The following is a 12,063-nucleotide window of genomic DNA, read 5'->3' on the forward strand; positions in this document are numbered from 1 at the left end:
CATATATAGAATACCATTCTTCTGAAATATTCAAATATTGAAAACAATTTATCACACATACAGGTATATTTCTTTTAGAATTTGTCTGTATGGTTCAACTAGTAAACAAAATCTTGATCTTATAGTTAAACAAAAAAAGAGTTAAAGGAATTATAAACAAATTACGAACTGATCAGTCAGCTAGGGTATATTTCAAGAATATACAATTCTGGACAGTATATGGACTATAAATGATACAATTTTGTATATAAAGACAAATGTAATAGAATCTGATGAGCTTCTTGAAATACATCTGTAAAACACTAAGAATAAAAGTCACATCATAATCTAGAGTTTTACAAAATGAAGGCAATATATACAGGATATTTCTAATATACTTCCTTGGTGTGTTGTCCATAGTATAATGTTCTAATAATTAAAACCTTTAAAATAATATTTCCAATACAGGTGTGTGATGATTACTGTATACAAGTACAGTAAAAGCCTCTAACCAGCACCCAATGGTTCAGTCCAGTATCAATCTTGGGAAAATATGCTACATTAAAAAGTATTTGGTTGCAAATGACAGCACCTACGCGTTTAGTTTTGTATCAAAGTGAGTAAGAATACTCTGAAGAGTTCGGAGTAAGAAGAGATCGTACCAAAGGTTACTGACAACGAGCACCCGCCATTTTGTGTAAGTCTGGTGTTTGCCTTAGTCCTTGCTAGACAGCTTTTTAATTCAAAGCAAATCTTTTTTATTGCAATGACAATATTTACATTGTATGGCAAATGTCATGGCTTTTTTTTGGATTTATAACATTCATACAACAATACACACTCACACATACAATTTTACAGTTACGCCTCTTTCATCCATCGCCAATGCTATCTACTTAGTACAGTGGAGTCAGTCTTCTAATTGGGCGGTCTCCCAGTCGAACGCCAAAAACTCACTTGCATTATAGAATGCTTATGACACCAAGAGGCGTTTAAGGCGAATCTTTAACGCTTTAGGCGTTGGGACATCTTTGATTGAATTGGGCAGTCTGTTGAGGAAATGAACACCCACCTGCGAGGGCAGGCGTTCATAAACCATCGTTCTGTGTCTCCCAGTTCAGTAGTTACCTCTCCCACGTGTCTCATACGTGTGTATGTCTCGGCCTCTGGTTAAGGCATATTTACTCATACAAAACAAAGTTGTTTCCAAAATGTAGAGGCACGGCAGAGTCAACAGCTGCAATTTCTTGAAAGCTTCCCTGTACAAATCTCTAAATTTGATTTTGGCGATTATTCTAATTACTTTTTTTTGAAGTCTGAATGCTCTTTGAAACTGTGTGTGTGCGCGCAAGCTCCCCAAAGGACCACACCGTAGGCCAGATGGGGGTAAATCAGTCCATAATACGCCGTAATCAGTACCTGATTCGGGCAGTATTTGGCTAAAGATCTCAGAACAAAAATTCCAGTGGAGACTTTGGTGCAAACACAGTCAATATGCTCATTACAAGTCGGCCCTCAATCAAGGCGCATTCCTAGGAATTTTGAAGAGTTGACTTCTTCCAGTGTGGAGTCATCTATCAAAATGGCAGGCCCACACTGGTTGCCTGCAGTGTGCAAGGCAAAATTGTGTGTAAGTGGTGTAAAGTGCAAAAGTGCACGTTATCACATGGTTAATTGTGACTTACTGTGCTATGATTTCTATACCGTACGTTTCTAAAAGTAAAGTTATGAATAAACGTAAGCAAAAGTTGTAATCATGAAACATTTATAAAAAGGTGAGAATAGGAATATGACAATGGAAGAATATAATATTGGTTCTCCGAAGTTACAGTTAAAATTTCTTTATTCATATATATATATATATATATATACTTAATGTACAATTGAATATTGTCATTGCCTAATTCTAAGTGAATCTTAAAATTATATAAATTTTATTACATATTTAATATTACCATTTTTGTTTTTACAAAACCCTTACAGTACTATTTTTTAAATTAAAATTTTACAATTATTCGTTTATTTCACATAGCATTAAACAAACTTTTTTATGTAGTGTTCGTCTAATGTTTAACAACTAGTAATTATTTTCAATTTTTGAGGTGAATAAAATCATCCAGTAAGTACAGTGTTGCACCTAAAAGGTAATCTTTCAGTCTTTTTTTGAATTTTCAATGATTTCACATTTTATTGCATCTGTTGTATATATTAAAAAAATGTCATACCCATGTACATTAGTTTTTTTCAAAAACATTTATTTTAAAATGATCTGTACTTATATATTTTTTATTTCTCTTGTAAGGATGAACAAAATCAGAATTAGGATTTATAACTTTATTTCCTGTGAGGATAATGGTATTAAAAAATATATTGTCCATAGATTGCAAGCATTTTAAGTCTGGCAAAATGTTATAGGTGAGTTACTTTTTTTATTCAAGCATTATTTTTATTGCTTTCTTTTGTTGTACTAAAATACTGTCTTATTACTTTTTTTTAGTGGAACCAAAAAGACAGATCCCAAAGGATATATGAGAATGAATGTAAGCAAAATATATCTGTTTTAAGGTTTTGATGTTGCAGATAAATGCCATTTTCTTCAATGTGTAAATACCAGAGTTAATTTTTGCTAAAACTTTGCTAATGTGCTCATTCCAACTCAGATGTTGATCTATTGTCAGCCCAAGAAAGCCTGCGCTACTTTTCTTTTATATGTTTTGTGAATTTAGAGTAATCATTGGGCCCTGAATCCTTGTATTTCATGGGGTTTTGAAAGAGATAATTTTTTTATATTTTCTAATTAATATAAGAAAACATTTCATTATGTTCTAGCGTATTTTATGTTATTTTTAGATTAGAGTTGTCAGCACATAGATAGAGCTTTCTGTTATTTTTACATGCTAATGAATTATTTATATCTTACAAATAACATAAAAAAAGTAAAGGCCTCAATATTGACCCTTGTGGTACACCAAATTTTACAGGTAGCATGTTAGAGGATATTTTAATTAGTCTATTGTTGGGAGTTAAACTTGTTTCTACATACTGATACCTGTCATTTAAAAATTAATTCAACCAATCCAAGGGCCCTAAGTTTCTCTTTTAAAATGGGATATTTTACGCTATCACTATTTATGCGTAACAAAGAATAAAGATCACAAAAATTTTTCTTCTCAAACCACTAGTGTAAAATACACTCAGTCTCGGCAAACTTTAAAAAAGACTATGCTACATGAAATTTTGTTGGTGGTTTGAAGGAAAACATGACCCCATGATCATGGAATAAGTTCCGTGAGGATTAGGGAACTGATTGTATGTTTTATGACGGTTATATCACTGATATAAAATTCGTCATGGCATACGTAAGCTTAAAGTAGATGGGGAGGCGGGATCGGCTGACCAAGAAGCTGCTGATAAATACAAAGGTATTTTTGACAGTCTAGTTGAAGATAACAACTGTCAGCATGCCAAATATACAATGATGATGAAACTGCCCTACTTTGGTGTTGTTTGTCGAACTCTACTTTGCCAGCTGGAGGTGAAAAATGTGCAAAAGCTTTAAAAAGAACAAGGACCGTTTTGACAGTTCTATTTTGTGGTAATGCTTCTGGTAGCCACATTTGACTCCTTTTGTCATCGGAAAAGTAGTTTATTGGGGCTCAGGCCAATGCATGGATGAGCTCAGATTTATTCAAGGATCGGTTTTATCACCAATGTGTTCCATCTGTTAGAGATAATCTTAAAAAAACATTGTTCATCTTAAAACACTAAAGTTGTGTTGTTGCTACACATTGTAGAAAATCAGAATTGAGGTACGTGGGAATATTTTTCCACGTACCTCCCAGCAAATGTTACATATATACTCCAACAAATGGATCAGGGAGTTATACAAAACTTCAAAAGTTATTACAGAGCTTCATTACTTCAAAGTTTAATAACTTCAGACTGTATGGTGATGGACTTTCAAAAGAAATTCAACATAAAAAACACAATTTTTGGCATTGCTTTGGCATGGAATAAAGAAAAGCCTACAACTCTTCAGAAGACTTGACAAAAACTATGGCCCAAAGCATATGGAGGGGAAGACTACTACTGTTTTAGCCCATAAGGAAGCAATAGTGAATTTGGTAAAGAACTGTTCTCAGGATGAAATAAGGAATTCACCACAAGAGAAATTTTTAGTTTCGATAGATGTTGATCGTGGAGAGCCTATTGAAGAAGAAATTACTCATGAACTGCTCATAGAACGTGTTAGGGTCCCAGTTGGAGCCTCAAGATATGGAGATGACAAAGATGAAACTGACGATAAATCTATACTACAGCCTATGTGAAGTGAAGCAAGTGCCACTTCATAAATATAAATATTGAAACCAAATACTCATTACAAACTACGTGCAATCAACATGTTTTAGTTTTTCAAGTGTCTAAAACATTTAGCGCTATTTTTGTACTAAATTCTGTAATTCGGCACGTTCTGATCCCCAAAGATACCAGATTATCGTGCTTTTACTGTACTTCAGATAGCCATATAACATAGTAGTGTGCAAATTTTGTAAATTTTATCTACAATGTTTAAAAAAATGTATAATGATTCAAGACATTAAGCCTTGGCAGAAATGTAGCACTGATATTTATCTCACTTCCTGATAACTTAATAAAAGCTCACATCACAAAACTACAGAAATCTCGGCTTCTGGAAAAAGTTACTGTTAATGTAATGATAAATTACAGCATTCAAGTAGTAGGAGTTAGTGAAAACACTTGTAATTATTGTAAAATGTATATTTGTTTTGTTTTTACAAAATCAGTTACATAATCGTGTAACTATTATCACACAACTTCCAGTCACACAGAAGCCAAGTTTAAATCTATAAGTAATATTATTCTATATAAATCAAATGATTTGCACATACAAGTGACTAAATTTAATCCTACTAAACAATGCACAACTGTATTTTAACATTAATTTATCAAATTTTTTCAATAAAAAAAACTGAAGAATTACATAAAATTGCTACTTTACGAGATAAAAACACAAATAAATAATGTGAATAGTGTATTAGGGTTTGTACTCTGTATACATATCATCGAGTACTACATGGCATTTAGTGACACAATTGAAATACCTTTGTTTACAAATGTACCCCCTATATATCTTTTAATTGCTAAACAATACAAATTATATTAATACTACTAAAATGGCTTTGACTGCATACAAATCAAGACTCGCTCACCAAAATTTAGTGAAAAGCAATGTAGTACTGTGGTGGAAAACACTTGTCACTAAAATGTAGGTACATCTCTCAAAATAAAAGTTTAAATAGTAGAAAGATTAAAACATGTATGTATAAGTAAAATTAATTTTTTATGTTTTTAAGTTAGTGCCATTGACACAATTACCCACCGATATTACATTCTCTCAAGTTAGATTTACAGAAAATGATACTGTTAGCATGTATAAATCTATCACAAACACATTTAAATAATGTTTACGTATCAAAAAGAGAATATATATTTCAATACTGAGTTTCTATTTCCCAATGTCCTGAAGTGTGTCATGAAGTATTTGAAACTGAGGAGGTAAAGCTCAGGTGAGCATGGGGCTGCAGTCCCCCCCCACACATCAACTGATAATGTGAATAAAGCGTACATATAAATATTTGCAAAGTAAGTGCACAAAGGTCAATGGAACAGTTTAGGGTAGGGGTTACATTACCAGGAAATGAAAACTTGGAGCTGCTTGGAGGTAAGTCATTACGCAATACAATAGCTCAGGTACTTTCCTCCCGACCATCCGCCACACAGTTTACCCCACCCTTCAGATGTGTCTTCACGTAACACAACAGCCAGGGGCATATCTGATCGGTACTTTCCGACCTCAGATCATGTCCCTGATGTAACACCTTTTTATTTTTGCTTTTGTTACTTAAATTTGATAATAATGTTGAATTAATAAAATAGAACTAACAGATTTTACGTGAACAACTGATGAAACCAAAAATGTACCTGACTACACGATGTTCTAGAACAATACTGATGTTGTTAGGAGGTATACAGGAACTCCAAATTACACAAAATAGCGCAGTCATTATTTTATCAAATTCAAACTTAACAGTGATTTAACTTCTACAGAATGCGACAGTGTATTAACCTTATTTCCGGAAATAGCCCCCAGAAATTTGTCTGCAAAAGATGTCCCTGCATGTGAGTAAGGGAACTTTCTTGTAGTTCTGTAGTTTATAAACGGAAATGTGTTCATTCAATGATCTTGCTCTTAACTTTTCTGAGCCAACAAGAAAAATCAATGTTTACCAGTGTGTAGTGGTAGAGACAGAGGATATCACATTAATCTTGTATGTATGTAAATAGATATATTCATGACACACATCCGGAGGTAAAAATAAATACTGCTATGTTGTGTAATCGATCTTAACTTCGTAGGGAGCATTGTGCTGATAAGGATTGGGAACTAAGGCGTCGTACATCATTGGCACTCTTCTGTTAGAATGCAGTAGTTCACCATTTGGAAGTTAATAATTAGGAGAATGTTTTATCAGTTTCTCAAATTCTTTTAAACAATGAAAAAATGTATCCCAAATTTCGGCCATATAAATCGGTGCCAGGCACACTATAAACCCTCATTAGTGTAATGATATAAACTCAGTCGTGACAGTTAATATATAGATTAGTGCCATTTCCTAAAATCAATTTATTATGAACTGTATCTTCTGAATGGATCTAATCAACACTTTAATCATTTTATTATTTATCCAATTTTATCGAATTTAACAAATCAGCAAGAAAAGAAATTTTGGTTGATGTGACAATAACATTGTGTGCTGTGTTCATATATGTTTTAAGCAACATACAATTAACAATAAATAAATAATACGAAGTACACTTTTACAGTTAAAAAATTAAATGAAATTTTAACTACAACTGAAATTCCTATTTATTATTATTAATTGCTATTTTAAATATAATACTTTTTCTAAACTTTAAATATAAAACGTTTATAAGAAGTCAGTATTATAAATATTATGAAACGTACAAATAAACCACGCAATCAATGTTTTCGTACAATTTTTCTATTATCGCTTTATTGAGAAATAAACTATTTGGAATAGTGAACTGTAGAAGACTACACGACACAATAGCTACGGTTCAGTAACAAATGTGGATACTGATTCGTTGGTAGCCAAATATTTACAGCCATACCTTACAAAAGTTGTGATTTCATCTTTACAGGAATATGTACAGAGAAAGTTCCAAGAATGTTATTACAAATATTTCCTAAGTTAGGCACTTTGGTCAGCCTTTTTAATCCACCTTCACCACACTGTAGATCTTGCGCACAAACCAGAAGCAAGCAAAAAATCCAATTGTACCTGGAACAAAAAAGTTAAATAAGACTAATTTGCCACGCAAAGTACTATCTCGAACATTGTTTACACAATTACTTTCTTGAGATATTTCGGCCTCGTTGAGAGCAATCTTCAGTCAACAGATGTTTCAGTATAAATGAGATTCCACTCTACAAATACCTGTTATTAATTGTTCAAGGTGCGTGAGGGGTGTGGAAATGGCGAGGTCTTCATACTCCAACACATGTCCCAAGACACATGTCCATGAAGCACATGACAGCCATCTACTCTCTTTTTAAGTGCTGTATTTTCGTGCACGTGCACCTGGAAACTGTCGGATCCAATTCTTGTCTTTGATTATTCCGATCAGGCTGAGCTGATCTGGCGGGCTTCTTTCTGACTATCCTTACCACACTCATTTTTCATTTTGTACTACCCTCACTTATCGGGAAAACTTCCCAAAAATCTGGCTCCAACTATACTTTACTATACTAAACCTAAATTTCTTTCTTTATCCAAGCCAAGGAGGAACAGCATATGCAGAGGGCTGCGAGATCAAGGGTGTGCTTGGTCGTTAATATGCGTTTGTGAATAATGATGAATTGAATTTTTTTTAAGTTAAACTGTGTATACATACATAAAAATATGGTCCATTTCCATAGCCATATTTTATATGGTATGTTACAAGGAGGCTTTACTTTTAAGTGAACACCAATGTTTTGGAATCTGTAACTATGTTTTTTATATATCTAATATAAGTGGAATTGTATCATATAAATTATATTTGGATATTTATAACATTGTTCCTCATGTAATTTTCACTCTAATATTAATCTGTTTACCTACATGAATATGTACTGGACTGCCCTAACTTGTTACGCACAGACAGCGGTCACAGTCACTCTAAGTACTGTTCCAAACCAAACCAGTGCTGGGATGTGCCATGTGAGGGAGAAGACATCATTACAATAAGTTACGCACAATACTCTTTTTTTTATCTCTCCACAAATCCCATTTCTTAATCATGTAACTCTCTCGAACCTAGCCCTCTCAGTTTAATATTTACAAGTATTAATTGCTGTAGCTTGCTCCCTATGAACCTCTTTCTATTGTCTTATATTTCTTATCTATTGCTTTGTACAAATTATCGCTCTAACTGAATCTGAAATAACTGATAACTTGAATAATTTACATAAAATTCATCATAATTTGTTATAGAAAGAATACCAGAACACATACACATAAAGCAATTTACCTGTTAAAAGGAAAAACAGAAAGACCATGATGAATGTGTATCCGAAGTAGAGGAAAGTGGAAGCAGCGTCTTCAATGTTCAGCTTGGTGACGAAGTAGTGGATGCAGTACAGGAAGAGATACACTGCAGTGAACCCACTGGTCAGGAAACTCCTCCACCACCAATGGTAGTCCTGAACCAGAGGTTAAATTTAAGGCACTCTCTTTTGTACTTTGTGTAAATGTTCTATAATGCACAAGAGTTACTTTTCTTCCTACTTGGTGACTTCAAATCTATTTGTTAACTCCCTGGTCGATGGACCCTCTCCCTTTTCAGATGACCTTGAGACACTAATATTGTGCGAGAAGATTTAATATCAATTGAATTCAATTCAAATATTCTTTATTCATATAGTGTACATAGCATATAACTTGATATAGTATGTACAAGAATGGTGTCAATCAATAAGTGTATGTTAAAGAATATAAATATAAATAAATCAAACTAGGTCATAAATATTAAACTAGAATAAACTCAAATTTAAAGAATTCAAATGATATCGGAAACAGAACCCACAATATCTACTAAAAATTATTAGTTATTAAAATTGTTAATATTCAAAATATTCATCAAGGCTATATAGTGATCTTTCATTTAAACATTCTTTTAAAATGTAGTTTTACTTTTTTTGTGTACTGGGGTAATTGTTATGAAATTTACCACCTTGATCAGATGGTTTCTTTTTAAAAAGTTCTAAATTATGCTGAACAGAAGCAATTTTTCCTCTATGTCTAGTGTTATAGGAATGACACTTCTGAACTTCATCAGTGAATCAAGTGATTGACTGACAAGCATTATATTTTCAAATATATATATATATATATATATATATATATATATATATATATATATATTTTTTTTTTGAAAATATAAAAACTGCTTTATAGCAAGTACACAATAATTATTTTTTGCTGTCTGAAATGTGATTTGACGGATGTACAATAGTTCAAGTTTAACATTATTCAAATTGCAAGTTTTAGTAATAATAATATTCTATCTAAATTTTCTTTTAAGGTTGCTCTATAAATACTTATACCAAATGTAATAGTTGAATGAATAAATGCAAAATATACCATTCTTAAAATATTTGGTGAACATAATTTAAAGCCTGCAGAGGGCGTAAATACCTGAAGTGATCTACATGTTTATCCCAGCTGAGAATTTCATCAACAAGTAAACCTAAAAACTTAGATTCAGCCAATAAAAATTACCATCTGATCAATGTGTATTATGGGACAATGATTATATTTATTTTGTTTAGTTTTCTCTTGTTAGGATTCAATAGCAGTTGACAGTTACATAGGAATTCATTAATTTTGTTCAAATGTAAGGAAGATTTAAATTCAAGATCACAAATAAAAGGATCAGTAAGCTTTATATTAGCATCGTCAGCATATAGTTACATTGTTGGTACTACTTCCATTAAAAACCTGTGAGACACCATTCTTAACCCTTTGAGTGCCGTAGTGTTTTGCTATATGGTATGCATAAAATGCCGAGTGAAAATGCCTGATTCTGCAAGGGTCTGGTTCGAAATTCATAACAAATTTATTTATTGGTATAATGTCTTGGGTTTTTGTTTTTTTAGATAAATATATTTTCTTTATACATATAATACATTTATCACTTATTTAACATATTTATACAAATAAAAAAAATGATTAACAAAAACTTTATGAGCAAAAACATTTAGTTTTTTATTTTGACACAGCTTAGTGTTATTGAAATATTTTATTTTTTCACTTTTAGTTATTCTATCTTATACTCCATTTAATTCTTTACAAAAAGACATATAAACATTTTTTTCTACTTATAAATAAAGTTTGGAAAATAAATATGAAAATATGAACCACTACAAAACTAGAAATTTTCTAATCTAACCTAACAGTCTGTTATTGTCTACACTGATAATGCTTAAATCTAATGCCTGCAATACTAGGTCTTCAATGTCAGCAATATTTTTACTACTCATTGTTTATAAATATCACTGAACAAACACAAAAACATAAAAACTATACAAACGTATTTAGTAAAGTACTAGATGCTTACGATCACCGTAACTCGCGGCCAAGTCATTGTTCTACTTACACACAGACTAGAACAACATACACAACGGAAAAATTTGAAGATACTAACACTACAAACCCATTTACACTTAAAAACTTTCAATATCATTTGTGAAATAAACAGCAGCGCAAACAAACATGTGCTGGCTCGTCCCCGCCGATTCTAAACACGACTGACAACCGCTCACTTTACAACCGCCGTAAAAATCAGAATCTAACCAAAATGCAACAAAAGTTACGTTGAAGCCTTTGGAATGCGTATGTATAGTCATTGAGCCAGTTTACATAAATACTATATAAAATATAAGCGTTACTGCAGAAGTCGCTAACAGCGATTCTGGCATTTCTTGCATATAATGCGGGATCGCTGACAGCGATGCTCCGGCACTCAAAGGGTTAATAGACAAAAGATTGAGTTGCATTCTGAATATTTATTATTATTATTTAAATAGGGTATTTGGAAAACTGTTTTCTATTAGATAGATACGACTTAAACCATTGCTCCTGGGCATGAGGTTAAACTGCCTAAGAGGACATCTTCTCTAATCCTCAGGTAATAGAGAGGCTAACACAAGTCTCTCCTATTGCAAGACCTTGGTGCATGGTGAAGAGCCATAACTGCCAAGAGCAGAACACCATGGATCTAGACTGGGAAGTCAATAAATATCCCTGGGTGGGTGAAAGTGCGTGGGCCCACTCAGTACAGGGCTGGAGCTGAAGAGGAGTTCTCTAGAAGGGTCCAGTACCGGATGGCGGTCGGCGAGTCAACGTCTGCAAGGCAACGATTTCGGCAGGGCGTTCCCACAAACAGGTTGATGAGTTCATGGTGAAATGTTACAGAATCAAAACACATTACCCCAGGAGGGTAGCCAATCTGGTGAATCCCTCTCTGGTGTCTTGACACCAGGCTGTCTCAAGGATTCTGGGGGAGACAAATTCTGTGATGGGAGGGGTAGTGAGAAGCTGGTGGTAGGCAACCAGGCCCCCGCTTCTCAAAGCACTACTGGAAGAAAAAAATTAGATGAAAGACCAATCAAGGGGGAGGAGAAGGCGTTCGCCAGGAGCGCTAAGCTGCAGCGTTCACCAATTCAGCGGAAGAACTCCTTGCCGGACTTTTTTCCATTGGTGAGCCACACACCTAAGAGGTCTCGAGAAGAATCTCCTACAGAAGAAGACCTAAAACAGCTCTGGAGAGCCAGAGAAGCCTGGGGGCGGGTTATAAAATGGACACAGGAACTGCAGGAACTTACTAGAACAGATGAGAGAATGGAAATAAGAGATGCAGTTAAAGCTCTTGGAAAAGTGGTCAGCTCCCTGGACATGGAATTACTGTTATCACCGCAGCGAAAAAATGTGCCTAGGG

The 12,063-nt window shown here is 33.6% G+C and overlaps 1 protein-coding gene across 1 annotated transcript in view; it reads right to left on the reverse strand.

Annotated features, from left to right (window-relative positions):
* Window positions 1-4,742: 4,742 nt before the first annotated feature.
* LOC124364651 (transmembrane 9 superfamily member 2) overlaps window positions 4,743-12,063 on the reverse strand; it is a 62,160-nt gene continuing 54,839 nt past the window's right edge. Inside the window, exons 14-15 of the mRNA XM_046820280.1 lie at window positions 8,596-8,767; window positions 4,743-7,364 (exon numbers count right to left, since the gene is read on the reverse strand). Of these exons, the coding sequence (XP_046676236.1) occupies window positions 7,297-7,364; window positions 8,596-8,767 (240 nt within the window). The 3' untranslated portion in view covers window positions 4,743-7,296. The remainder of the gene's footprint in view (window positions 7,365-8,595; window positions 8,768-12,063) is intronic.

Source organism: Homalodisca vitripennis, chromosome 6, assembly GCF_021130785.1.
Source record: "Homalodisca vitripennis isolate AUS2020 chromosome 6, UT_GWSS_2.1, whole genome shotgun sequence".
Classification (NCBI taxonomy): domain Eukaryota; kingdom Metazoa; phylum Arthropoda; class Insecta; order Hemiptera; family Cicadellidae; genus Homalodisca; species Homalodisca vitripennis.